The sequence below is a fragment of the Macaca mulatta genome, chromosome 11 (assembly GCF_049350105.2).
Source record: "Macaca mulatta isolate MMU2019108-1 chromosome 11, T2T-MMU8v2.0, whole genome shotgun sequence".
Taxonomy (NCBI): Eukaryota; Metazoa; Chordata; class Mammalia; order Primates; family Cercopithecidae; genus Macaca; species Macaca mulatta.
In genome coordinates this window covers 55,870,964-55,898,666 of record NC_133416.1, presented here as the reverse complement: position 1 = coordinate 55,898,666, position 27,703 = coordinate 55,870,964, and the positions used below count along the sequence as shown (strand labels likewise).

Sequence of the window (27,703 nt, the reverse complement as noted above, 5' to 3'; positions counted from 1 at the left end):
TTCTCTCTTCTCTTTTTCTCCTACTCCAGCCACGTAGAACATGCCTGCTTCCCCTTCGCCTTCCACCATGATTGTAAGTTTCCTGAGGCTTCCCCTGCCATGCTTCTTGTACAGCTTGTAGAACGGAGACAATTAAATATCTCTCTTTTTTTTATAATTACTCAGTCTCAGGTAATTCTTTAAAGCAATGTGAGAACCGACTAATATAGCTGGCACAGGTGTAGGACAGAAAATCTGGTGATTAAGTTAAAAAAGTCAGGATCCTCAAAATCAAGACCCTCAATACCTTCTTCTGTCCTAGCCCCAGCATGCTAATAGATAAGCATATAACCAATACCCAGAGAAGGAATAATAAGATTCTTCCCCAGAGAAATTATAGAGAGCCAGAGGAAAGCTCTGGAATGAAGCCCATAATGGACAACTCCCTCCATCAGTTTTTAGTTAGCTTTTTTTGTTTGTTTCTTACTCTTAAATCAGAATGGAAAGCCAAGGATCACTAGTTATCTGAGGAGAGTAATCACTGAGAAAAACAAGATACCAAAATAAACTCATAGGAAAAAGGGCTCAGAGGGAAAAAGAGTCGATGCAAGGAAGAGAACTTCAAATAAAAGTATATATTCATGGACAAAAGAGAAAATATAAAAAAGGAAAATCAGAGGACCAAAAATGGTCCTTGGAAATTAAAATACAATATAATAACCAAGATAAAATGTTCTTATCTACTGCATGAAGAAAACAAAAGCAGAAAAAAAAAAGTTCTGATATGAGGGTGTGCTGGTTTTCACATATTTCCACAAATCCTTTGATAAACCTCCCCTCAAGAAGTAGAGCTTCCGCTTCCCTTGGGTATGGGCTGGATTTAGTAATTCTCTTCTAACAAATAGAAAAGGTAAAGTGACAGTCACTTCTGAGACTAAGTCATAAAAATGCATTTTGGCTCCCTTCCTTCTTTCTGATCACTTGCTCTGAAGAAAGTTAAGTGCTATACAAGAATATTCAAACCACTTATGGAGAGGCCCATATGGCGAGAAACTGGGGTGTCTTGTCAATACCCACAGAGAAACTGAGGTCACCAGATATCCTGGAAATGGCTCCTTCAGCTCCCACCCAATCTCCAACTATTATATGGCTACAGCCCCTGCTGACATCCTGTCTGCAACCATATGAGAGATCCTGAGCCAGAATTATCTAGATAAGTTGCTTCTGGATTAACAGAAACTGTAAAATAATATTTGCTGTTATAAGCCTGCATATTTTAGGGTAATATGTTATACAGCAATAGCTAATTAACACGAGGTTGCAAGATAAAATTAAGGAAGCCTTCCAAAGAATAAATAGTAATAATAATGATGATGATAAAGAAAATTAAGCCAGACATGGTGGCTCACACCTGTAATCCCAGCACTTTGGGAGGCCAAAGTGGGCAGATTGCTTGAGCTTACGAGTTCCAGATCATCCTGGGCAACACAGGGAGACTCCATTTCTACTAAAAAATACAAAAATTAGCCAGGCATGGTAGCCTGCACCTGTAGTCCCAGCTACTCAGGGAGGCTGAGCTGGGAGCATCGCTTGAGCCTGGGAGGTTGAGGCTGCAGTAAGCCATGACTGTTCTACTGCACTCCAGCCTGGGTGACAGAGCAAGACCCTGTCTCAAAAATAGTAATTAATAATAATAATAATATCAAGATTAATGTTAGAAGAGCAATTTGGGAGACTTTATAACTGACAAATGGTAGTTTGAAAAAGAAGAACGAAAACAATAAATTAAAAATTAAAATAAAATTTCTCAGAAATGGAAAGCATAAATTTCCAGAATGAAAGAGCTCATGGAGTGTTCAAAACAATGAATGAGAAAAGACTTACAATAAATTCCATCATTTTGAAATATCAGAATACTACAGAACAAAAAGAAAATCAAAAGTTTCCAGAGGCCGGGCGAAGTGGCTCACGCCTGTAATCCTAGCACTTCGGGAGGCTGAGGCAAGCGGATTGCTTGATTGCAGGAGTTTGAGACCAGCATGGGCAACGCGGCAAGACCCCATCTCTACAAAAAATATAAAAAATTAGCCAGGCATGGTGGTGTGTGCCTGTAGTTCCAGGTACTAAGGAGGCTGAGGTGGGAGGATCGCTTGAGCACAGGAAGCAGAGATTGAGCACAGTGAGCCAAAATTGTGCCACTGCACTTCAGCATGGGTGACCCTATCTCAGGAAAAAAAAAAAAAAAAACTTCCAGAAAGAAAGAAATTAGTTACATACAAAGGAATGTAACTGGAAGCTAGAGGACAATAAAAACAGCTTCAAAATTTTCAGAAAATGATTTTCAACCTAGAATTTCCTATCTTGAAAAACTATCAATCAAGTGTGAGGGTATAGAATAAAGCCATTCTGGACTCATAAATATACCTCCTATGCATTCTTATAAAAATTCTTGGCATATTGCAGGAAAGGGAGGGAGTAAGCCAAGAAAAAAAACATGGGATCCAGGAAACAGTGAATACTACCTTGGAGAGAGGCAAAAGCAAGTCCCAGGACAATAGTTATGCAACAGGCTTTGAGAATGAACAGTCTAGACTACAGTAGGATAGGCAGTTTGGGAAAAAATGGAACTGACAGATTGCTGTGTTTTGAACTAGTCTCGAACTCCTAACCTCAGGTAATCCACCCGCCTTGGCCTCCCAAAGTGCTGGGATTACAGGCGTGAGCCACGGTGCCCGGCCTGAGCCTCAGTTTTCTTACTGATAAAAAGGGAACAGTAATACCTACCTCACAGGAATGTTAGAATATTAAATGAAATTAAGCATGTAGCATGCTTAGTACAGTGCCTGCTATACTGCATAATAAGTAGTTGTTTATTATAAAGTGCTGGAGCCAACAAAAGCATGGATTAATTAGAAACTGGCAAGTTGAAGTCCGTATTTTGAGAGAGTAACTGGAGGGTGTAAAATTGGGGTGGAGGGGAAGTGAGCAGGGAGTAGAGATGGCATATTTGATGTTCAATCTTCCCTCTAACCTTACATTCCACGGGTTTGGCCAAGCCTCCTGCCTTTGATTTTCTGCCACCAGAATGAGAAAACTTAGATAGCAGATGATATCAGGATACTTCTCTATCATCCCACAGAGGGCTCTGGTTTTTATAAAGTAAAATCTTCCACTTTGTCTAGCCTATAAAGAAATGATGCCCAGGCCTCTTTGGATCAGTATTAAGTCTTGTTCAACAGTGCTTAAGTAGCTAACTGGGTAGGACAACTGGTCGGCTGTATACTCAGTTTTTTCATGGTGAGGGAATTCTATCTAGCAGGAGTAGGTAGGATTGGAGCAGCCAGGAGAGGCTTAGTCTTGGTCTGGAAAAGGGGAAATTTGTAGGTTTCCCAAAGAGTTTGTTTTTCTGAAAGAGGGTAGAGAAGAGCTCCTCTTTATTTGGAGATAAAAACAGTCCCATGGCATAATGCTGGGACCCAGTTGGGGTAGGAAGGGGAAGAACTGGTATAAGGATATTAAGGAGTCTCTAAGGTCCATCAGGGGTACCCTTTGTACAAATCTTACCTGGAAGCTGGATAGTAAAACAGAACTTCTTTGATAGAATTGCAGAGGACAGACAGTGACCAATGGAGGCCTACAATCTTTTTTTTTTTTTTCATACAGAGTCTTGCTCTGTCAGCCAGGCTGGAGTGCAATGACGCGATCTCGGCTCACAGCAACCTCTGCCTCCCTGGTTCCAGTGATTCTCCTGCCTCAGCCTCCCGAGTAGCTGGGATTACAGGCACATGCCACTACGCCCGGCTAATTTTTGTATTTTTAGTAGAGACGGGGTTTCACTATGTTGGTTAGGCTGCTCTTGAACTCCTGATCTCATGATCTGCCCGCCTCGGCCTCTCAAAGTGCTGGGATTACAGGCGTCAGCCACCATGCCCAGCCCACAATCTTAACTTTGTGCTTTTATACTTTCCCAGTCCCTTTTCCCCCACCCCAATACAACTTTTGCTTCAGCACTCACCTAAACTTAATTTCCTTCACATGTGTCCCCCATTCTACCTGGAATACCCTTCTCCTTCATATCTGTGCTTTTAAACAATTCATCTTTTTTTTTTTTTTTTTTTTTTGAGATGGAGTCTCGCTCTGTTGCCAGGCTGAAGTGCAGTGGTGCAATTTCGGCTCACTGCAACCTCTGCCTCCCGGGTTCAAGCGATTCTCCTGCCTCAGCCTCCCAGGTAGCTGGGATTACAGGCCTGTGCCACCATGCCCAGCTAATTTTTTTTTTGTATTTTTAGTAGAAACGGGGTTTCATCATGTTGGCCAGGATGGTCTCGATCTCTTGACTTCATGATTTGCCCGCTTCAGCCTCTCAAAGTGCTGGGATTACAGGCGTGAGCCGCTGCGCCCGGCAACAATTCATCTTTTGAGATGAAATCAATTGTTATATCTCCTGTAAAGCCTCCCCTAGCTTCCTGTTTTATAGTTATTCAAATTTACTTATTCATCCATTCACCCTACAAGTATTTATGAAACCTCTATTATGTGTGAGGCATGGCTAGGCATTTTGAATCTAATATAGATCTGCTCACTGCCTACTAAAAATTCAATGACTCTCTATAAAGTTAAAATGCTTAGCATGGCTAACAGCATCTTCAATTATCTGGCCCCTTCCTAGTTTTCAATGACTGCCTCCCAGCACCTCTCCATTTTACCCTTTATCTCTACCCATGAACTTGGAATTCACTTAATATGGTTCTCTCTTAGGTCTCTGCTTCTTCGTCTGTGCTATATCCCCTTCTTTGTAGTGAACTCCAATCTTCCTTTAACACCGGGTTCTGGAAGCATTTCCTGTGTGAAGTCTTCTCTGAAGGATTCCCCCATCCTCCACCCCCTGTTCTTATTCCAGATCCAATAGTATCAGGTACTTCCTTCTTAGTGGCTCTAGAACATTCCATATTTAATGTAATCATACAACATATTGCAATTTTTGTTTGCATACTTATCTTTCTCATCAGATAGTCACTTTACAGCAGAGGTCTTAACCTTAGTCACCAACATAATCCCTGGAACATAAAGCCTGGTGCTTAACAAATGTTGGTTAAATGAGCAAATGAATGACTAAGAATATACTTATTTGGTTGAACAAATTGTGTGTCTTTTTTTTTTTGAGATGGTTTCGCTCTGTTGCCCAGGCTGGAGTACAGTGGTGTGATCATGGCTCACTTCATCCTAGACCTCCTGGGCTCAAGTGATTCTCCTACTTCAGCCTCCCAAGTAGCTAGGACCACAGGCATGCACTACCACACCCAGCTAATTTGTGTAACTTTTCATAGAGATATGGTCTCACTATGTTGCCCAAGCTGGTCTCGAACTCCTGGACTCAAGCAATCCTCCTGCCTTAGCCTGCCAAAGTGCTGGGATTGCATGTGAGCCACCACACCTGGCCCAAATTGTGTGTCTTAATAAGGATATTAAATGACAGGAGAGCAAATCTGAAAGGACATTGTCCCTATTCCACAATTTTTTTTTTTGAGACAGAGTCTCGCTCTGTCACCCAGGTTGGAGGGCAATGGCACGACCTCAGCTCACTGCAACCTCCACCTCCTGGGTTCAAGCGGTTCTCCTGCCTCAGCCTCCTGAGTAGCTGGGATTACAGGCACGCACCACCATGCCCAGCTAATTTTTGTATTTTTAGTAGAGATGGACTTTCACCATGTTGGCCAGGCTGGTCTTGAACTCCTGACCTCAGGTGATCCACCCACCTCGGCCTCCCAAAGTGCTGGGATTACAGGTGTGAGCCACCACGCCCGGCCCTATTCCACAATTTTAACTAGTGTAACTGTTGGTCTTGGAGGATAAATCTCTAACCCCAGGTAGGAAAATAAATAGCTAGGAAGTGGCCATGAAGCGTCTAGGAAAAGAAGTGGCCCTTCTAACCCTCTACCCTATATTCCCCTTACTTGTTTCTTCAGTTGCATTCCTTTTCTTGCTCCGAAAGGAATTTTGATATCCCAATAGATACAAGTTGAAGAAGGCCATCTCAGATCCTCCCTGTCCTCTTCTGGAATGTCCAGGTTGGGGCACTGGACTCTGTGTCTGGTAACCATGGTAATGTCCTAAGAATTACCACAACTGACACTCCCTTTGTCTAATGAGGCACAGGATTTATAGGTTCACAGTGGAGCTGGAGTGGGAGTGGGCTAAATAACTTCAGGAAAATGGAGGAATCAATTGTCAGTATACCTTTTTTTTTTTTTTTTGAGACAGAGTCTCACTCTGTTGCCCAGGCTGGAGTACAGTGGCACAGTCTTGGCTCACTGCAAGCTCTGCCTCCCAGGTTCACGCCATTCTCCTGCCTTAGCCTCCTGAGTAGCTGGGACTACAGGCGCCTGCCACCATGCCCTGCTAATTTTTTGTATTTTTAGTAGACACTGGGTTTTACCGTGTTAGCCAGGATGGTCTCGGTCTCCTGACCTCGTGATCCACCCACCTCAGCCTCCCAAAGTGCTGGGATTACAGGAGTGAGCCACCGTGCCTGGCCTGTCAGTATACCTTTTCTTGACCTAGTCTTCCACTGTAAGCTTCAGAAGGCAGTGAGTAGAAAGAGCACTGACCTGGGCTCATATCTTAGTTATGCCATATTCTAGGTGTCTGACTTTGAATAGATTAACTAAGCCTCCATTTTTAATTTTAAATAAAAAAAAAATGGCAATGACAGTATCTGATAGTTATGAGAATCAAATGAGATAATACATGCATATTTCCTTAGAACAGTGTTCAGCACATAATGGAAACTTAAATCTTTTTTTTTTTTTTTTTTTTTTTAAGAGTCTCCCTCATTGCCCAGGCTGGAGTGCAATGGCGTTGTCTCGGCTCACTGCAACCTCTGCCTCCCGGGTTTCAAGAGATTCTCATGCCTCAGCCTTCCAAGTAGCTGGGATTACAGGGGCATGCCACCACACCTGGCTAATTTTTATATTTTTAGTAGAGACAGAGTTGACCAGTCTGGTCTCGGATTGCTGACCTCAAGTGATCTGCCCTCCTTGGCCTCCCAAAGTGCTGTGACTACAGGTGTGAGTCACCACGCCCTGCCAGTATTTAAATGTTAATAGTTATCCAGTCTTATATTCAGGAAAAAAAAGAAATCTGAATAGGATACTTTCAATGAGTCTTTGTTTCAGCAGTGGTGTGCCAATCCATAGTGAATTTTGAAAGCTTGTTAAATTTTCATTAATTTTGTGAAGTGATTATTGAACAAGGCATTATTAAAAGTTACATTAACTAAACTTACAATTGAATAAGTTATATTAAAAATAAAGGTAGTACACCAGGCGTGGTGTCTCACACCTGTAATCCCACCACTTTGGAAGGCCGAGACAGATGGATCTTTTGAGCTCACAAGTTTGAAATCAGGCTGGGCAAACCCCGTCTCTACAAAAAAATAAAACCTACAGAAATTAGTCGGGTGTGGTACGTGAATGTAGTCCCAGCTACTTGGGAGGCTGAGGTGGGAGGATGGCTTGAGCCTGTGTGGTGGAGGTTGCAGTGAGCTGAGATTGTGCCATTGCACTCCAGACTGGCGATAGAGCCAGATCTTGTCATAAAATAAAATAAAATAAAAGTAGTAAATATTAACAACTCATCTCTTCCTGATTATTTTACTCTTATCTGTGCTCTTGAATTTACTTCCACTGCATCTGGATATTCCACTCTTTTTTCATTCATTTTTCTCTTTGCTTTTCAGTTTGGGAAGTTTCCTATTGACATATTTTCAAGCTCACTGATTTTCTTCCTTTGTCAGGTTCAGTCTACTGATGAGCCCACCAAAGGCATTCTTCATTTCTGTTACAGTATTTTTTTATTTCTAGCATTTCCTTTTGATTCTTTAGAATTTTCATCTCTTTGCTTACATTACCCTTTGTTCTTGAATGTTGTCCTCTTTTTCCATTAGTGTCCTTAACATATTAATAGTTATTTAAAAATCTCAGTCTGATAATTCCAAAATTTCTGCCATATGTGAGTCTGGTTCTGATGCTTGATTTGTCTTTTTTGAGATGGAGTCTCACTCTGTCACCCACGCTGGAGTGTAGGGGCACGATCTCAGCTCACTGCAACCTCCGCCTCCTGGGTTCAAGCAATTCTTTTGCCTCAGCCCCCTGAGTAGCTGGGATTACAGGTGCCCACCACCTTGCCTAGCTAATTTTTGTATTTTTAGTAGAGACGGGGTTTTGCCATGTTGGCCAGGCTGGTCTCAAACTCCCGACCTCAGGTGATCCGCCCACCTCAGCCTCCCAAAATACTGGGATTATAGGCGTAAGCCATTGCTCCTGGCTTGCTTTGTCTTTCTAGATTACATATATATATATACACACACACACACACACACACACACGTGTGTGTATATATATGTATATGTGGGTATATAAATGTGTGTGTGTATATATATATTTTGTTTACATTTTAGCATGCCATATAATTGTTTTAAGTTGGACATTATGTATTGGGTAAGGGTAAGGTTTTGTGTTTATATGGCTAGGAATTAGGTTGTGTTTACTGTTTGCTATGGCTGTAGGTGTTAGATGCTAAAATTTCCTCTGGTGTCCTTGTTTTTGCCTCCCTTGCTCTTCAACTTTCCTTAGAGACTCTTCCTGAAATAGGCTCTGGGCCTTGCAGTTTTTTCCATTGTAATCCCATTATTAAACAGGAACCCTATTAAAGTGGATGGGGGAAAGCATTCCGTAATTCTATTATTAGGTCTGTCTTTTATTGCACGTGTGACCTTCACAACTGTCTCATTTTTAGAGGAGGCTTCTGTTGGGTATATATCCCTTCTCCCACATTGGTTAGGCTCTGTTCAACAGTTTCCCTTGAAGGCAGGCCTTTGTTAAGGAGCATAGAATGTTCTGGGTGTATTTCAAAATGGCTAACTTCTCTCTCTCCCTGTTGGAAGCAAAACTCACAAAAATGTGGGGGACTCCTTAACACTGGGTCCCTAGGAGTTTAAAAAAAAATCTCAAGCTAGTCCATGTTCAGTCTCCAGCAATTAATCACTTCCCCTATAAGTATTTCTACCAGTTGCTGGTTCCAGTAGTAGTTTTTCCTCCAAGTAAGTCATGATTCTCTATTCCACCTATTTTAAGTCCAAATGTCTCTCCAGATTTTGGGGTGATGGTTTGCCCTGGGACCTCGATTCTCGGGTCTAAGAAGGGTTGTTAAGTTTCAGTTTGTTTGGCTTTTTCCTTCTTGTGAAAATGGGAGTGATGACTTCCAAGCTCTTTACCTGTCAGACTGAAAACTGGAACGCCCTATCTATTTTATCTGTCTGGAGAAAATACTATGTGATGGTATGTGCCTCTTTTCCCAATTTTATGATCAGTGATGTCATATGGGCATATTGAAATCAAGCATGGTGGGAGGATTTATATCACAAAAATTGGCAAATGGTACAAACAAAGCTTTATTTATTCATTTAGTTGATTGTCTGAAGTTAAGAAAGTGATAGAGAAAATGTTAATAATTCAGATTAAGTTTTAAAGCCTGTATCATGTCTGGCTGGGCATGGCTGCTTACGCCTGTAATCCCTGCATTTTGGGAGGCCAAGGTGGTTGGATTACCTGAGGCTAGGAATTCAAGACCACCCTGGGCAACATGGTGAAACCCCATCTCTACTAAAAACACAAAAATTGGCCGGGTGTGTTGGTATAGGCCTGTAATCCCAGCTACTCAGAAGGCTGAGGCAGGAGAATCGCTTGAGTCTAGGAAGTGAGGTTGCAGGGAACCGAGATTGTGCCACTACACTGCAGCCTGGGTGACAGAGCAAGAGTCTGTCTCAGGGAAAAAAAAAAAAAAAAGTATATCATGTCTAAAGCCATTACATTGTTACATTGTTGCTAGCACAAAAATTTGACATATTGTTCCACTATTTAAAAGTTATTATCTAGTTGGGTGTGGTGGCATGTGCCTGTTGTCCTAGATATTTGGGAGGCTGAGGTTGGAGGACCATTTGAGCCCTAGGAGTTTGAATCCAGCCTGGGCAACATAGCAAGCTCCCATCTCTAAAAACAAAAAGAGAGGCACAAATTCTTAGGACCTTCTGAAGCTGTTTCACAGAAAAAATAAAAATTTAAAAATAATAAAAACAAAACCCTGGCCAGGCGTGGTGGCTCACACCTGTAATCCCAGCACTTTGGGAGGCTGAGGCGGGTGGATCACCTAAGGTGGGGAGTTTGAGACCAGCCTGACCAACATGGATAAACCCTGTCTCTACTAAAAATACAAAATTAGCTGAGCATGGTGGCACATGCCTGTAATCCCAGCTACTCAGGAGTCTGAGGCAGGATAATCACTTGAACCCGGGAGGCAGAGGTTGCAGTGAGCCAAGATGGCACCATTGCACTCCAGCCTGGGCAACAAGAGCAAAACTCTGTCCAACAACAACAAAACAAACAAACAAACAAACAAACCCAAAACGCCGTGAAATATGGTAGAATCCTATACCCAGAACAAGACTAGTCTCTAGTAAATAGGAGGAGTAGCCCTATAGGTATGGCTTATAAGAAATGGAGTAATATTTACATTTTGTAAAAAAGGAAAATTCCTCTAGTTTAAGATTTTGTCAATTGTTCTTTAAGGGTAATGTATGCCCTAAAGAGTGGCATACTTAACCAAGATAGCAAACTCAATATGGAGTCATTAATCCAACAGATTAAGTGGAGAACCAAGCACAGGTCAGAAAATTAGACAAGAGGAATCTGTAAGAAATGATCTTGGTTGTTGATATGGTTTGGTTCTGTGTCCCCACCCAAATCTCATCTTGAATTGTAACTCCCACAATTCCCATGTGTCGTGGGAGGAATCCGGTGGAAGGGGATTGAATTATGGGGCAGGTCTTTCCTGCACTGCTATCATGATAGTTAATGAATCTCATGAGATCTGATGGTTTTAAAAAAATGGGAGTTTGCCTGCACAAGCTCTCTCTTTGCCTGCCACCATCCACTTAAGATGTGACTTGCTCCTCCTTGCCTTCTGCCACGGTTGTGAGGCTTCCCAGTCACGTGGAATTGTGAGTTCTCCATTAAACTTCTTTCCTTTGTAAATTGCCCAGCCTCGGGTGTGTCTTATCAGCAGTGTGAAAATGGACTAATACAGTCAATTGGTACCAGGAGTGGGGTGTTGCTGAAAAGATACCACAAAATGTGGAAGCAACTTTGGAACTGGGTAACAGGCAGAAGTTGGAACAGTTTAGAGGGCTCAGAAGAAGACAGGAAAATGTGGGAAACTTTCAAACTTCCTAGAGAATTGCTGAAAGGCTTTGACCAAAAGCCTGATAGTGATATAGACAATAAGGTCCAGGCTGAGGTGGTATCAGATGGATATGAGGAACTTGCTGGGAACTGGAGCAAAGGTGACTCTTGTTATATTTTAGCAAGCAGACTGGCAGCATTTTGCCCATCCTAGAGATTTGTGGAATTTTGAACTTTAGAGAGCTGATTTAGGGTATCTGGCAGAAGAAATGTCTAACCAGCAAAGCATTCAAGAGGTGACTTGGGTGCTGTTAAAGGCATTCAGTTTTATAAGGGAAGCAGAACATAATGTTTGAAAAATTTGCAGCCTGATGTGATAGAAAAGAAAAACCCATTTTCTGAGGAAATCTGCATAACTAAAGAGGAGCTGAATGTTAATACCCAAGACAATGGGGAAAATGTCTCCAGGGCATGTCAGAGGACTTCATGGCAGCCCCTCCCATCACAGGCCCAGAGGTCTAGGAGAAAATGGTTTTGTGGGCCAGGCCCAGGGTCCCCGTGTGTGCTGCATGCAGCCTAGGGAGTTGGTGCCCTGCATCCCAGCCATTCCAGCCATGGCTGAAAGGGGCCAACACAGAGCTTGGGCTGTGATTTCAGAGATGCAAGCCCCAAGCCTTGGCAGCTTCCACATGGTGTTGAGCCTGCGAGTGCACAGAAGTCAAGAACTGGTGTTTGGGAACCTCTGCCTAGATTTCAGAGGATGTATGGAAACACCTGGATGTCCAGGCAGAAGTTTGCTGCAGGTGCAGGGCACTCATGGAGAACCTCTGCTAGGGCAGTGTAGAAGGGAAATATGTAGGGTTGGAGCCCCCACACAGAATCCCTACAGGGCCACTGCCTCATGGAACTGTGAGAAGAGGGCCATGGTCCTCCAGACCCCAGCATGGTAGCTCCATTAACAGCTTGCACCATTTACCTGGAAAAGCCACAGACAGTCAATACCAGCCTGGAAAGGGAGATGGGAGGGAGGCTGTACCCTGCAAAGCCACAGGGGTGGAGATGCCCAAGACCATGAGAACCCACCTCTTGGATCAGTGTGACCTGGATGTGAGACATGGAGTCAAAGGAGATCATCTTGGAGCTTTAAGATTTGACTGCCCTGCTGGATTTTGGACTTGCATGGGGCCTGTAGCCCCTTCGTTTTGGCCAATTTCTCCCATTTGGAATGGCTGTATTTACCCAATGCCTGTACCGCCATTGTATCTAGGAAGTAACTAACTTGCTTTTGATTTTACAGGCTAATAGTAGAAGGGACTTGCTTGTCTCAGATGAGACTTTGGACTGTGGACTTCTGAGTTAATGCTGAAATGAGTTGAGGCTTTGGGGGACTGTGGAGAAGGCATGACTGTATTTTGAAATGTGAGGACATGAGATTTGTGAGGGGCCGGGGCAGAATGATATGGTTTGGCACTGTGTCGCTACCCAAATCTCATCTTGAATTGTAACTCCCACAATTTCCACATATGGTAGGAGGAACCCGGTGGGAGGTGATTGAATTATGGGGCAGGTCTTTCCTGCACTGTTATCACGATAGTGAATGAGTCTCCTGAGATCTGACGGTTTTTTAAAAAATGGGAATTTGCCTGCACAAGCTCTCTCTTTGCCTGCCGTCATCCAGGTAAGATGTGACTTGCTCCTTGCCTTTTGCCATGATTGTGAGGCTTCCCCAGCCACATGGAACTGTGAGATCTCCATTAAACTTCTTTCCTTTGTAAATTGCCCAGTCTCGGGTATGTCTTTATCAGCAGCATGAAAATGGACTAACACAGCTGTTTAAAAGAAAACATACATGACTACATAACTGAAAAAGTGCTTATTCTACTAAAAAATCTATTTTATAAGTGCTTATTCTGTTAATAGTAAAGAGTCTATGAGGGAAGAAGTTTGAAATCCTAAGTTATTTTCCCTTATAACCAGAAGTAAGTCATTTAAATCTTCCTGAACCTCAATTTCTCCAGGGTAAAATGGAGTTAGTACTAACTACAGGCAGTATATGGCAGAGGTGACCTGAAATGGAAACACTTCTGAAAATGAATGACAATCAAACATAGTAAGATCACCTATGCCTAGAAATGACAAAACCCAAAATATTATCAAAGCAAGACACAGGATTCTAATATTATCCAAATCTATCTAAAATTACCCAAATTTAATCAAGGTAAACTGAACGTGGTTCCAGAAAAGCAGGAAGTGAATGGGAATTGCGTGAATGGGAAGACCAACGGAATTAGATTTAAGATCTACACTTATTAGTGGTGTAGTGAGGGCAAACTCCCAGAGCCTCAGTTTCTGTGTTGTGGGTGTTTTGCACATTTATCTGACAAAGATTTAGGGACTATTTACTACGGCCAGGACTTTACTAGGTAGGTGCCATACAAAAATGAAGGCATTGCTCTTGCCTTCAATTTCAATACAATGTAACAAATATTATAACATTAAGGGCTACTGAATATTTCCTAAGTATTGGGTACTATTATAAATACTTTTTACTCATTAAATCTTTACTCCCTTTCACAATCTAAAACATAGGTATTATCAAAGAAAAGAGGCATAGAGAGGTTAACTATCTTGCCAGCACCAAACAGTTATCAGACGCTGGAGCTGGGATATATCCGGTTTTTTTTTTTTTGTTTTTTTTTTGAGAAGCAGTCTTGCACTGTCGCCTAGGCTGGAGTGCAGTTAGATTTAGGCTCACTGCAACCTTCGCCTCCCGGGTTCAAATCATTCTCCTGCCTCAGCCTCCCGAGTAGCTGGGATTACAGGCGTGCGCCACCACACTTGGCTAATTTTTGTATTTTCAGTAGAGACGAGGTTTCACCATGTTGGCCAGGCTGGTCTCCAACTCCGGACTTCAGGTGATCCGCCCGCCTTGGCCTCCCAAACTGCTGGGATTACAGGCGTGAGCCACCGCGCCGGCAAAGGAGCTGGGAAATATCTTGACAGAGGGCAGGAATTTGCTAATCTCTGCAAGTGAGGGGTAGTGGTGGAGGCTGTTCACACTCAAGGGGCAGTATTAGTTCACCCATTAGCAAACGTACTTAAAAATTACCTCTTGAGAGTTCCGCTGAATAAATGAAACAGTATATTTAAGTCAGTATTGTGCATGGGACATGTAAGCTCTTAATGTTATTAATTTCATTTTATTCCTTTAAGTTGGATCACTGCGGCGAAACGTGAGAATGTTTTCATGAGTTTGGCTACACATTAAAGCGACCTCTCCAAATGGGTTGTCGTATTTTACATTGCTACCAACAACGTAACAGCCTTCTAGTTGCTTTATGTTCCCATATACGAAAGAGCCCCACCATTTGATTCTGTTTTTCAGTTTCTGACAGCCTCACCTACTTTCTCTTTCAAGTTCATCTGCCCCATTTTTATTTTATTTATTTTTTAGACGGAGTCTCTCGCTTTGTCACCCAGGCTGGAGGCTGGGGTGCAGTGGCGCGATCTCGGCTCACTGCGACCTCCGTCTCCCGGGTTCAAGCGATTCTCCTGCCTCAGCTTCCCGAGTAGCTGGGACTACAGGCGCACGCCACCACGCCCGGCTAATTTTGTATTTTTAGTAGAGACCGGGGTTTCGCCATATTGACCAGGCTGGTCTCGAACTCCTGACCTCGTGATCCGCCTGCTTCGGGCTCCCAAAGTGCTGAGATTACCGACGTGAACCACCGCGCGCGGTCCATCTGCCCCATTTTATATCACCACTGCAGTCACAAACTAAGTTCTCCTAAGAACCACCAAGCGGCGCGTGGGCGGGCGCCTCATACCACTACAATTGCGACCTCACAACCTAACCCCGGGCGCCAACGCTCAATCCGGTTCTCGCGGGAAGATTCATGGTTTTTAAGCGAGAACTTCTAAGCCCACGCCACCTCCCAAGGGTCACGTGACGCGCCTGCGTCCTCGCCTCAAGGTTTTTTTCTCGTCGCATATTGGCTGTTAACTCGGCTACGGGGTGTCGCGAGGTGCATTCCGGAAGTAGGTCCTTTGACTTTTGCTTTCTTTACGGAAGAGAGTCACAACCCGGCGGTCGACGCTTAGCGGAAGTTCGTCAAGTCGCAGTTGCCCCCGCACAGCGGATGTGGGTCGCCTCTTAGGTGACGCTGGGAAGTGTTTGCAGCCTCCGCCGCTGCCTTCTGGTTGAAGCATTATGGAGGGAGACAGGAAGAACAACAACAAACGGTGGTATTTCACTCGAGAACAGCTGGAAAATAGCCCATCCCGTCGATTTGGTGTGGACCCAGATAAAGAACTTTCTTATCGCCAGCAGGCGGCCAATCTGCTCCAGGACATGGGGCAGCGTCTTAACGTGTATCCTTGCGGCCTAGGCCTTCGGCCTTTGAGTTGGTCCCGCCATGCTCTGGCGTCTAGGTCTCAGGCTCTGGTGGGGGACGAAAGTGGGGAAGAAGGTGGGCAGAAGCTGGATGTCTAGTTGGGAGAGCCCACGATGGGGCGGGCTGAAACTCAGTTCGCGCTAGGGAAGCGAGGCGGAGTTGATTTCCCGCTCGCTCACCCGTGCCACCAACCTTGCTGGGCATTCGTATCCTTCCCGGCTTCGTGTTTTAACCAGCCCTTCCAACTCTCTCTTCGTTGTGTTCTGATCGGCTCTGGTGACGTTAAGTTTCTCATTTTCCGCTGTGCCCTAGGGGTTTGGGTCTGGCAGAGGTTTCTCTGTTGAGGGCTGCTTCCGAAACCTAGTGTGTAAATTTCGAGAAATTCAGTACCTGAAAGTCTTATAAAGGGTGGTCTAGAATTAATGCCTCAGCCTTGGTCCAAAATCCATTCCTCATCTGCTAGCTGTTTAAGTGACCTGTCAAATTCTTGGTCGTCTTGTCTATAAAATGGGATGATACCTCTTGTGTTTGATTCTGTGTCCATCACAATGCTTTGCATTAAGATGCTCAATTAGTAGCTGCTGTTTTATAGAATTTCAGAGGAAAGATGTTAGTTTACGTTTGTAGGGGTTACCCACGAATCTAATGTTTTAAATCGTTTACAAAATACTGGGTCCTTAAGTTACTTAGAGTGGTGGTGTGTATTTCATTTTCTTTCTATTTCAAAAATGAGGTAACGGCCGGGTGCGGTGGCTCACACCTGTAATCTCTGCACTTCTGGGAGGCCGAGGCGGGTGGATCACCTGAGGTCAGGAGTTCGAGACCAGCCTGGCCAACATAATTAAACCCCTGTCTACTAAAAATACAAAAAATTACCCCGGCTTAGTGGCGGGCAGCTGTAATCCCAGCTAGTCAGGAGGCTGAGGCAGGAGAATCGCTTGAACCCGGGAGGTGGAGGTTGCAGTGAGCCGAGATCGCGCCACTACACTCCAGCTTGGGCAACAATAGTGAAACTCCGTCTCAGAAAAAAAAATTTTAAAAAAAATGAGGTATCCTCTCCCACATATTTTTGTTTGTCAGGAAATACACTTATTTTGTGGTGGAGAAAACTTGTATAGTTTTAAAGTTCTTTCCACTCTGTGTGTGAAAATTTTCTTGGGTGCAGCTTCTATTTAAATGTGTGGCTGACAGTAATGTTTGTATCTTAAGGGTGTGTGCATCTCAAAATGGGTGTCTTTTTTATCGCCAGTTTGTTTCCTGCTGATGTCCAGATGTGTTTCCTAAGCATCCTATCAGTACGGAGTAAATCTTTTTGTTCGAAATTCTATTTCAGTGTATCCTTAAAACGCTTTCCTTTTTGTATGTGTGTTGTCATTAAGGTTGTCAGCCAGGCGCGGTGGATCGCACCTGTAATACCAGCACTTTGGGAGGCCCAGGCGGGTCGATCACTTGAGGCCAGGAGTTCAAGACCAGCCTGGCCAAAATGGTGAAACCCCGTCCCTACTAAAAATACAAAAATTAGCCATGTTTGGTGGCGAGTGCCTATAATCTCAGCTACTGGGGAAGCTAAGGCAGGAGAATCGCTCGAATTTGGGAGGCAGAGGTTTCAGTGAGCCAAGATGGTACCAGTGCACTCCAGCCTGGGCGACAGAGCGAGACTCTGCCCCCTCAAAAAAAGGCTGTTGTAATTTGGGACTGCATCATCTCTCTACCCCATATTGTCTGCTGAAGTTTTTAGAAGTAAGGCATTTACAAGTTTTTTGTTCCTCTTCAGTTAATGAATTATCAGATCATTTCAGATGTTTCCTGTCCCGTGGATCACCACATGAGAAGGCTTGGTTGCCAGAGAGAAGTGGAACTGAAAATAATTTAGGCCGGGTGTGGTGGCTCATGCCTGTAATCCCAGCACTTTGGGAGACTGAGGCGGGTGGATCACTTGAGGTCAGGAGTTCGACACCAGCCTGGCCAACAAGGTGAAACCCCATCTCTACTAAAAATACAAAAATTAGCCAGGCGTGGTGGCCCAGCCGGTAGTCCCAGCTACTTGGGAGGCTGAGGCAGGAGAATTGCTTGATCCCAGGAGGTGAAGGTTTCAGCGAGCTGAGGTTGTGCCACTGCACTCAGCCTGGGTGACAGAACGAGACTCTGTCTGAAAAAAAAAAAAAGAAAGTAATTTAGTTGATGGAGTTTAGCAGGTGAGAGAGGTAGTGGAGACATACCTATGGGCCAGATCAGGGTGGGCGCTGTAAATCATATTAGATTATAGATATCTGCCACCATGCCTGGCTAATTTTTGTGTTTTTAGTCAAGGAGGGGTTTCGCCATGTTGCCCAAACTGGTCTCAAACTCCTGACCTCAGGTGATCCACCTGCCTCTGCCTCTACCCAAAGTCCTGGGATTACAGGTGTGAACCACCGTGCCCAGCCAGGCCTTATAAATTGGTTTTTTTTTTTTTTTTGGAGATGGAGTTTTGTTCTTGTTGCCCAGGCTGGAGTGCAATGGCGTGATCTTGGCTCTCCGCAACCTCCGCCTCCCATTTCAAGCGATTCTCCTGCCTCAACCTCCCGAGTAGCTGGGATTACAGGCATGCCCCACCACGCCCAGCTAATTTTCTATTTTTAGTAGAGATGGGGTTTCTCTGTGTTGGTCAGGCTGGTCTCGAACTCCTGACCTCAGGTGATCTGCACCCCCTTCGGCTTCCCAAAGTGTTGAGATTACAGGAGTGAGCCACCGCACCCGGCCGCCTTATATAGTTTTTTTAAAACTCTGTCTAGATCCATGCATCTTGATATGTTTGTTTATTCATTCAGTACATTTATATTAAATATTTGTTATGTGTAAGCCATTGTAATAAGTGTCAGTTGGTGATTAGTAATTTGGTGAAAGAAAACAGACATATTCTTTGATTTGGAGAGATAAGTATGATTTTCATTTAGTAGCATCTACTTGCTTGGCCATTTCATCCTTTTGGGAGGGAGATAGAGGTTATCTTTTCCAGAATTATACCTGCCTGTTTTTGGATCTTAACTTGAACTCTTCAGCTCGCAATTGACTATCAACACTGCTATAGTATACATGCATCGATTCTACATGATTCAGTCCTTCACACAGTTTCCTGGAAATGTAAGTATAATTTTTTTTTTTTTTTTTATGGTGTAATCCTTTTGTGATTGATTCCAACTACCTATTCCATTTGTGGTTGGTCTTTGCTACTGAACTGTGACTTGAACTTTAGAATTTAGGGTTGATCAGTTTCATTATGCGCTGTGTTGCTGTTCTGAATCCAGCTTTTCATTTTTCCTGTTAAGTGTCTGCTTGTCTAGTGGATTTATAGTACATCCATGTCAATTCTCTAAAGTAGATTAGGCCGGGTGCAGTGGCTCACAACTGTAATCCCACACTTTGAGAGACGGAGATGGGAGGATCACTTGAGCCCAGGAGTTCAAAACCAGCCTGGGCAACATAATGAGACCTAATTTCTACAAAATATCAAAACAAAAACAAAAACCAAGTAGCTGGGTGTGGTGGTATGCATCTGTGGTCTCAGCTACTCCAGAGGCTGGCAAGAGGATTGCTTGAACTCAGGGAGTTGAGGATGCAGTGAGCCAAGATCGAGTCACTGCACTCCAGCCTGGGCATCAGAGTGAGACCCTGTCCCCAAAAAAACCCCCAAAAACAGATTATCAGACATCTAAAGTCAACATTTTGAGATTGGAGGAGTAACATTAAAGGGGAAATCATGTGTAATTTACGTATAGCTTTATTTTTCTTGCTGGGGCAGGGAGACAGGCAGGGTCTTGCCCTGTTGTCCATGGTGGAGTGCAGTGGTTTGATTATAGTTCATTGCAGCCTTAACCTTCTGGTCTCAAGCAGTCCTCCTGCCTTAGCCTCCCAAGTGACTGGGACCACAGGCCTGCCACGATCCCTGGCAATTAAAAAAATTTTTTTGTGGAGATAGGGTCTCCCTATGTTGCCCAGCCTGGTCTCAAACTCCAGGGCTCAAGGGATCCTTCCGCCTCCACCTTCTAAAATGTTGGGATTACAGGCATAAGCCGCCATTTGTGGTGTTAATTTTGAAGTAGTTTATAAAATATGGTCACAGCAAAAGAAGTAAATGTAAGTTACTTAGATTTTCCAAAAGCCTTTGATAAAATTCCAGTCAGCAGTTGGAGGGGAAGGTACATTATGTAATAATAACTGGGAAAATGACTTTTAAGAACATGAAAAGTAGGTTATGCGTGGTGTCTCATTCTTATGTATAATCACAGCACTTTGGGAGGTCCAAGTGGGAGGATTGATTGAGCCCAGGAGTTTGAGACCAGCCTGGGCAACATGGTAAGACCCCGTTTTTACAAAAAAAAGAAAAAGGTAAAAAAATTTTTTAAAAGAACATGAAGAATAAAATAATACTAATAAAGAAATTGTATTTTTTTGTACGGAATTATAAATAGTGATCTTTTCATTGTTGCTATTTGAAATGGTCCTATTTAACATTATTATAAATGACTTGGAAGTGAATGCATAGTGATATCCCAGTTTTAGGAGCGACTATATTTACTTAATAGAATGCTAGGGTAATAGGGATAAACTTGAGTACTTCATATGCATTGATTTTTTTTTTTTTGAGATGGAGTTTCGCTCTTGTTGACCAGGATGGAGTGCAATGGCATGATCTCAGCTCATTGTAACATCCGCCTTGCAGATTCAAGCAGTCCTCTTTCCTCAGCCTCCCAAGTAGCTGGGATTACAGGCATGTGCCACCACACCTGGCTAATTTTTGTATTTTTAATAGAGACAAGGTTTCACCATGTTGGTCAGGCTGGTTTTCAACTCCTGACCTCAGGTGATCTGCCTGCCTCGGCCTCCCAAAGTGTTGGGATTCCAGGTGTGAGCCACCGTACCGGCTATATAGTTTATATGGATTTGTGAGTCAAATATTTCACTCCTTTTTTTTTTTTTTTTTTAGACAGAGTCTTGCTCAGTCACCCAGGCTGGAGTGCAGTGGTGCGATCTCATCTCACTGCAAGCCCCGCCTCCCGGGTTCACGCCATTCTCCTGCCTCAGCCTCCTAAGTAGCTGGGACTACAGGCGCCCGCCATTACGCCCAGCTAATTTTTTTGTATTTTTAGTAGAGACGGGGTTTCACCGTGTTCGCCAGGATGGTCTCGATCTCCTGACCTCGTGATCCGCCCATCTCGGCCTCCCAAAGTGCTGGGATTACAGGCATGAGCCACCGTGCCCGGCCGCTTTTTTTTTTAAGACAAAGTTATCCTGCTGGGTGCCGTGGCTTACACCTATAATCCCAGAACTTTGGGAGGCTGAGGCGGGTGGATCACCTGAGGTCGGGAGTTTGAGACCAGCCTGAGCAACATGGAGAAACCCCATCTCTGCTAAAACAAAAATTAGCCAGACATGGTGTCTCATGCCTGTAATCCCAGCTACTCAGGAGGCTGAGGCAATCACTTGAACTGGGGAGGCCGAGGTTGTGGTGAGCCGAGATTGCTATTGCACTCCAGCCTAGGCGACAAGAGCAAACCTCTGTCTCAAAAAGAAAAAGGTTATGCCTTTGAGGATGCTTATTTCATATCCTTAGAATGGTGGGTTTTCAGATTTTTTGTAATTTTTTTAATACTGTAGAAAGAGAGTCTATGAAGCTGACATAGCTCCTGAAATGTAAGAAACTGGCAGAAAAAGTATTGGGAGTAACTGCACAGGAAACTTTTTGGATTTGTGAACTAAGATTTTTGCTAATGATCCACCCTGGCTGGCCTTCTTCTGCCCTTAGCCCCTGTACCTCTAGTTATGCCCTGGAGCCGTGCTCTGGCTTTGATTGCAGGGAGTATACCCTTCTTATTAAGAGAGAAGCCTGTTAGCATTTAACGAGGCTATCTGATAACACCAGAGTAGAAGGTAGTGAGTAGTTACAAAGTGAAATTTGAAGAGGAAATTCCTAGCTGTTTTGCCAGTTCTGAAAGTTTTCTATACTTCCCTTTTATTATGATAAAGACTTGAAATCTGGGGTGAAGTAAATATCAAATCAAAAAAAGAAAATCTCAAATCATTTTGTCTACTCTTCATGTATAGGTTAATATATATTTTCCCCTGCTTTTATTATTTATTTATTTATTTATTTATTTATTTATTTTTGAGACAGAGTCTTGCTCTGTCACCCAGGCTGGAGTGCAGTGGCGTTATCTCAGCTCACTGCAACCTCCACCTGCCAGGTTCAAGCGATTCTCCTGTCTCAACCTCCTAAGTAACTAGGACTACAGATATCCGCCACCACACCTGGCTAATTTTTGTATTTTTAGTAGACAGGGTTTCGCTATGTTGGCCAGGCTTGTCTCAAACTGCTGACCTTGTAATCCGCCCGCCTCATCCTCCCAGAGTGCTGGGATTACAGATGTGAGCCACTGTGCCTAGCCTTGTATTTTAAATTATATCTTTTTTTTTTTGAGACCCGGAGTCTTGCTCTTTCCCCCAGGCTGGATTGCAGTGGCATGATCTCAGCTCACTGCAACTTCTGACTCCTGGGTTCAAGCAATTCTCCTGCCTCAGCCTCCCAAGTAGCTGGGATTACAGGTGCCCGCCCCCACACCCGGCTAATTTTTGTATTTTTAGTAGAGACGGGGTTTCACCATCTTGGCCAGCGTGGTCTTGAATTCCTGACCTCATAATCCACCCGCCTCGGCTACCAAGTGCTGGAATTATAGCCATGAGCCACCGTGCCAGGCCGTATCTTTTTATTTCTTTTTTTTTTTTTTTTTTTTGAGACGGGGTCTAGCTCTGTCCCCAGGCTGGAGTGCAGTGGCCCGATCTCGGCTCACTGCAAGCTCCACCTCCCGGGTTCACGTCATTCTCCTGCCTTAGCCTCCCGAATAGCTGGGACTACAGGCACCTGCTACCATGCCTGGCTAATTTTTTTTTGTATTTTTAGTAGAGATGGGGTTTCACCATGTTAGCCAGGATGGTCTTGATATCCTGACCTTGTGATCCTCCTGCCTCGGCCTCCCAAAGTGCTAGGATTACATGTGTTAAGCTTAACAAGGACAGAAATTCCCTTTTTTGTATATTCTCTAAAGCAACTTCAGTAAACTTATTGAATGAATGGATGATCTGGTAATTATCCAATATAGAGAGATTCTTTAAAACATTTTTTTTTTTTTTGAGACGGAGTCTCACTCTGTTGCCCAGGCTGGAGTGCAGTGGCGCAATCTTGGCTCACTGCAAGCTCTGCCCCCTGGGTTCACGCCATTCTCCTGCCTCAGCCTCCTGAGTGGCTGGGACTACAGGCGCCTGCCACTGCACCTGACTCATTTTTTTGTATTTTTAGTAAAGACAGGGTTTCACCATATTAGCCAGGATGGTCTCGATCTCCTGACCTCATGATCCTCCCGTCTCGGCCTCCCAAAGTGCTGGGATTATAGGCCTGAGCCACTGCCCCCAGCCTCAAACATTTTATATATATTTATTTTTTAGAGACAGGAGATCTCGCTCTGTTGCCCAGTCTGGTCTCACATTCCTGGCCTCAAGCTGTCCTCCCACCTCAGTCTCCCAAAGTGCTAGGATTGCAGGCATGGGCCACTGCACCTGGCTAGTATAGGGATATTCTTTTGAATGTCATGACCTTTTTCAGAATCCATTGATTAATATGAAGTTGTGGATCCTTTTTAGAGGATTGATTTTAGGCACATTTTGGAATCAACAGATTCTAGATTTAATATCATCTTTTAACATGTTAATTCTAAATTTAGCTGTGATGAATCCAAATTTAAATGTGAGAGGACTTAATACATTAAGTGTGGTCTAATAATAAATGTGGCATTGATATGTTATATATCCTGTCAAGTTGTCAGGCATTTGTGTGTGTATGTGTGTGTGTGTGTTTCTTGTTACAAAGGTATAGGCTGGGTGCGGTGACTCAGGCCTGTAATCCTAGCACTTTGGGAGGCCGAGTTGGGTGGATCATTTGAGGTCAGGAGTCAAGACCATCCTGGCCAACATGGTGAAACCCCGTCTCTATTAAAAACGCAAAAATCAGCTGGGCATGGTGGCATACACCTGTAGTCCCAGCTACTCACTCGGAAGGCTGAGGCAGGAGAATCGCTTGAACCCGGGTGGTGAAGGTTGCAGTGAGCTGAGATCACATCATTGCACTCCAGCTTGGGCGACACAGTGAGACTCCATCTCAAAAAAAAAAAAAAAACAAAAAACCCCAAAAGTATTACAATAAATTCCCATGGTAAAAATTAAGACAGTACAGAAATATATGTGGAAAGTGAAAACTACTCTGTAATCCCACCCAGAGATAACCATTGATAAAGGTTTTGTATATAGTGGCCCAGATATTTTTCTGTGCACATAAACTAGCATTTATGTATTTCTATTAAAAAATCACATCTTGCTATGCTACTGTTGCACAGCTTGCCTTTATCATGTAACAGTGTGTATCGGACATCTTTCCATATTTCTCATTATTATTATTTTTTGGATTTCTTACTATTTTAAATTGCCAGATGGTATCTGTGTAGTTACTGTAGGTTATTTAAGCAGCTCTTTGTTGATAGCTATTTGGGTTGTTCTAGTTTATTATATTGTATGTTATGTTTCATGGGATAGTCTTGTGTGTATATATATAGTGCACTTATATAAGCATTTTAATATAAGTTCCTATAGGTGGAATTGCTGTGCCCCAAGTATATATAAAAATTTTTGTAGTGTCAGTTTGCCCTATGAAAGATTATACATTATACGTTGTTTCCAGCACTATAGGTGAGGGTCCTTTTCTTTCCACCCTAACAAACAACACATATTCATTACTTTAAGAAACATTTATTGAATTCTTTTTTTTTTCTTTTTCTTTTTTTTTTTGAGACAGAGTCTCCTCTGTTGCCCAGGAGTGCAGTGGTGCCATAATTGAGTTTAGTTTTATTTTGGTTTTATTAGTTTATGCCTACTAGGAACTTTTAGTTCCTAGTACACTTAAAACCTTAGTATAGTCTTTGACTTGTCCTTTTCCCCTTTGTTCAGTTAGTTATAGTCCCCCCTCCCCAAGATAGGGTTTTACTCTGTCACCTAGGCCAGGCTGGAGTGCAGTGGTGCAATCATATCTCACTGCAGCCTCCATCTGCTGGGCTCAAGTGATCCTCCTGCCTTACCAGGACTATAGTGCCACCAGGCCCAGTGAATTTTCCTTTTGATTTTTTGTAGAGATGAGGTCTTGCTATGTTGCTTAGGCTTGAGCTCAAGGGATCCTCCTGTCTCGGCCTCCCAAAGTGCTAGGATTACAGGCAAGAGTCTGCTCCCAGCCTATAAAGTCTTGCTAATTTTATAATGTTACCATTTTTTTCCTCTCCTTATAAATATATACTTTTGTTTTGTTTTGTTTTTTTTGAGATAGAGTCTCGCTCTGTCACCCAGGCTGGAGTGTAGTGGTGTGACCTTGGCTCACTGCAAGCCTGCTTCCCGGGTTCGTGCCATTCTCCTGCCTCAGCCTCCCAACTAGCTGGGACTACAGGCACCCGCCACCACGCCCGGCTAATTTTTTGTATTTTTAGTAGAAACAGGGTTTCACCATGTTAGCAAGGATGGTCTCGATCTCCTGACCTCGTGATCTGCCTGCCTTGGCCTCCTAAAGTGCTGGGATTACAGGTGTGAGCCACTGAGCCCAGCCTAAATATATACTTTTTAAATTATCATAAAATTGGAAGAGGACAGGAAATAAAGAGATAATCCTGTTAACATTTTAGAATATATCCCATTAGAATTTTTTCTTTGTGTGCAAATACATGTACATATATTTAGTGCAGCTCTATTAGCTTTACAAAGTGATGCCTGTGTTTCTTTTTTCCTTTGTTTCTACTGCTAGTGTCTACTCTAAACTTTTTTTTTTTTTGAGATAGAGTCTTGCTGTGTGGCCCAGGTTGGAGTGCAATGGCATGATCTTGGCTCATTGCAACCTCTGCCTCCTGGGTTCAAGCTATTCTCCTGCCTCAGCCTCCCAAGTAGCTGGGACCACAGGCGTGCACCACCGCTCCTGGCTAATTTTTGTAATTTTAGTAGAGATGGGCTTTTACCATGTTGGCCAGCCTGTTCTTGAACTCCTGACCTCAGGTGATCTGCCCACCTCGGCCTCCCAAAGTGCTGGGATTACAGGCATCAGCCGCCATGCCCGGCCTACTCTAAACTTTTTAGAATCATTTTTTCTATATTTTAAAATAATTTTTAAAAAACAGAGACAGGGTCTCACTGTGTTACCCAGGCTGATCTCGAACTTTGAGCTCAAGTGATTCTCCTGCTTTGGCCTCCCAAAGTACTCTAAACTTTATGTCCTAATGCCTAAATTATTATTTAAGTTAACTTTCATTTTATTTTTTGAGACAGTATTGCTCTGTTGCCCAGGCTGGTGTACAATGGCATGATATTGGCTCACTTGAACCCCTGCCTCCTGGGTTCGGGCAGTTATTCTTGAGTAAGTGGGACTACCCTACTAGAAGACTCCCTAGTGGTGGTGTGTGTCACCATGCCTGGCTAATTTTTGTGTTTTTAGTAGAGATGGGGTTTCACCATGTTGGCCAGGCTGGTCTTGAATTCCTGACTTCAAGTGATCCGCCGCCTCAGCCTCCCAAAATGCTGGGATTACAGGCGTGAGCCACGACACGCAGCCTGAATTAACTTTTAATGTATCCCATCCTTTTCTCCTAGTTCTACCTACCACCAGATTACTCCTTCTAAATATTACTTTGTTTTAAAAATTTATTTTTATTAATTATCATATGTACATAATAGTTACATTTGTCATAAACATTTTTTAAACTGTTTTTCAAAATCTTTAGTGTCACTCTTGTTAAGAATCTTGGCTGGTCAAGCCTGTAATCCCAGCACTTTGGGAGGCCGAGACGGGCGGATCACGAGGCCAGGAGATCGAGAGACGATCCCGGCTAACACGGTGAAACCCCGTCTCTACTAAAAAATACAAAAAAACTAGCCGGGCGAGGTGGCGGGCGCCTGTAGTCCCAGCTACTCGGGAGGCTGAGGCAGGAGAATGGCGTAAACCCGGGAGGCGGAGCTTGCAGTGAGCTGAGATCCGGCCACTGCACTCCAGCCCGGGTGACAGAGCAAGACTCCGTCTCAAAAAAAAAAAAAAAAAAAGAATCTTGGCTGGGTGAGGTGACTCACACCTGTAATCCTAGGAGTTTGGGAGGCAGAGACAGGAGAATCACTTGAGCCCAGGAGTTTGAGCAGCCTGGACAATGTAGGGCGACCCCATCTCTATTAAAAATGAAAATAAATTAACTGGGTGTGGTAGCGTGTGCCTGTGATCCCAGCTACTTCAAAGGCTGAGATGGGAATATATCAGCCTTCCACAGGTTGAGTGAAACTGTGATTATGACACCACTGCACTGCAGTTGGGTGACAGAGTGAGATGCTGTCTCAAAAAAAAAAAAAAAAAGAAAAAAGAATTTGTGTTCCACATCCGATTATCTAATTTATTTAACTACTCAGTTTAGTGTTGAAAATGTGCTTTATTCCCCGATCAAAATACCTTTGTTCATACCCATTTTTCTCTGATCCTGTTTTGTTTATCCTAAAGTCTGAGGAATATATATGTAGTATGCTTCATATTCATCTGAAACAAATGTGAAGGAAATGAATCACTATGTTTACTTAAAACAATTCTTTTTAATGTGTGTATGGAGATGGAGTCTCTCACTGTGTTGCCCAGGCTGGTCTCGGACTTCTGGGCTCAAGTGATCGCCCGCCTCTGCTTCCCAAAGTGCTGAGATTATAGACTTTGAACCACTGTACCTGGCCTAAAAAAATTTTGTTTTAAATTATTTTTGTCTCCTATGGTCTTGTCTGAAATGATTACTATGAGTTGAATTTGTGGAGAAAAACTTATTCTAGAAAAGTATGGCATAGATGACAGAGTTACAAATAAGTATTAGAATATCAGTTCTAGTCAGTAAAATGAAATATATGTTTAAATTCTGTAAAATTATTTATGTATTTCTTTGACTCCTGGTGAATTATAGCTCTTAACATTACCATCTTTGATTCATTGAAATATTCTTAATATTCAAGAAAACTTCT

The 27,703-nt window shown here is 43.3% G+C and overlaps 2 protein-coding genes across 10 annotated transcripts in view; one reads left to right on the top strand and one right to left on the bottom strand.

Moving 5' to 3' along the window:
* SPMIP11 (sperm microtubule inner protein 11) overlaps positions 1 to 6,058 on the bottom strand; it is a 31,313-nt gene extending 25,255 nt beyond the window's left edge. The window contains exon 1 of the mRNA XM_001098146.5: positions 5,934 to 6,058. Coding sequence (XP_001098146.3) covers positions 5,934 to 6,012 — 79 coding nt within the window. The 5' untranslated portion in view covers positions 6,013 to 6,058. The remainder of the gene's footprint in view (positions 1 to 5,933) is intronic.
* Positions 6,059 to 15,364: 9,306 nt separating this feature from the next.
* CCNT1 (cyclin T1) overlaps positions 15,365 to 27,703 on the top strand; it is a 34,364-nt gene continuing 22,025 nt past the window's right edge. For 8 of the 9 annotated variants that reach the window (XR_001448005.3, XM_077954022.1, XM_001102295.5 and 5 more), the window contains exons 1-2: positions 15,365 to 15,587; positions 18,652 to 18,733. Coding sequence is in view for 6 of the 9 variants with exons in the window: in XM_077954022.1 (XP_077810148.1) it covers positions 15,427 to 15,587; positions 18,652 to 18,733 (243 nt within the window). In the remaining 3 variants the exon portion in view is untranslated. Of the gene's footprint in view, positions 15,817 to 18,651; positions 18,734 to 27,703 lie in introns of all 9 variants that reach the window. The other variant, XM_077954020.1, reaches the window with a different exon arrangement.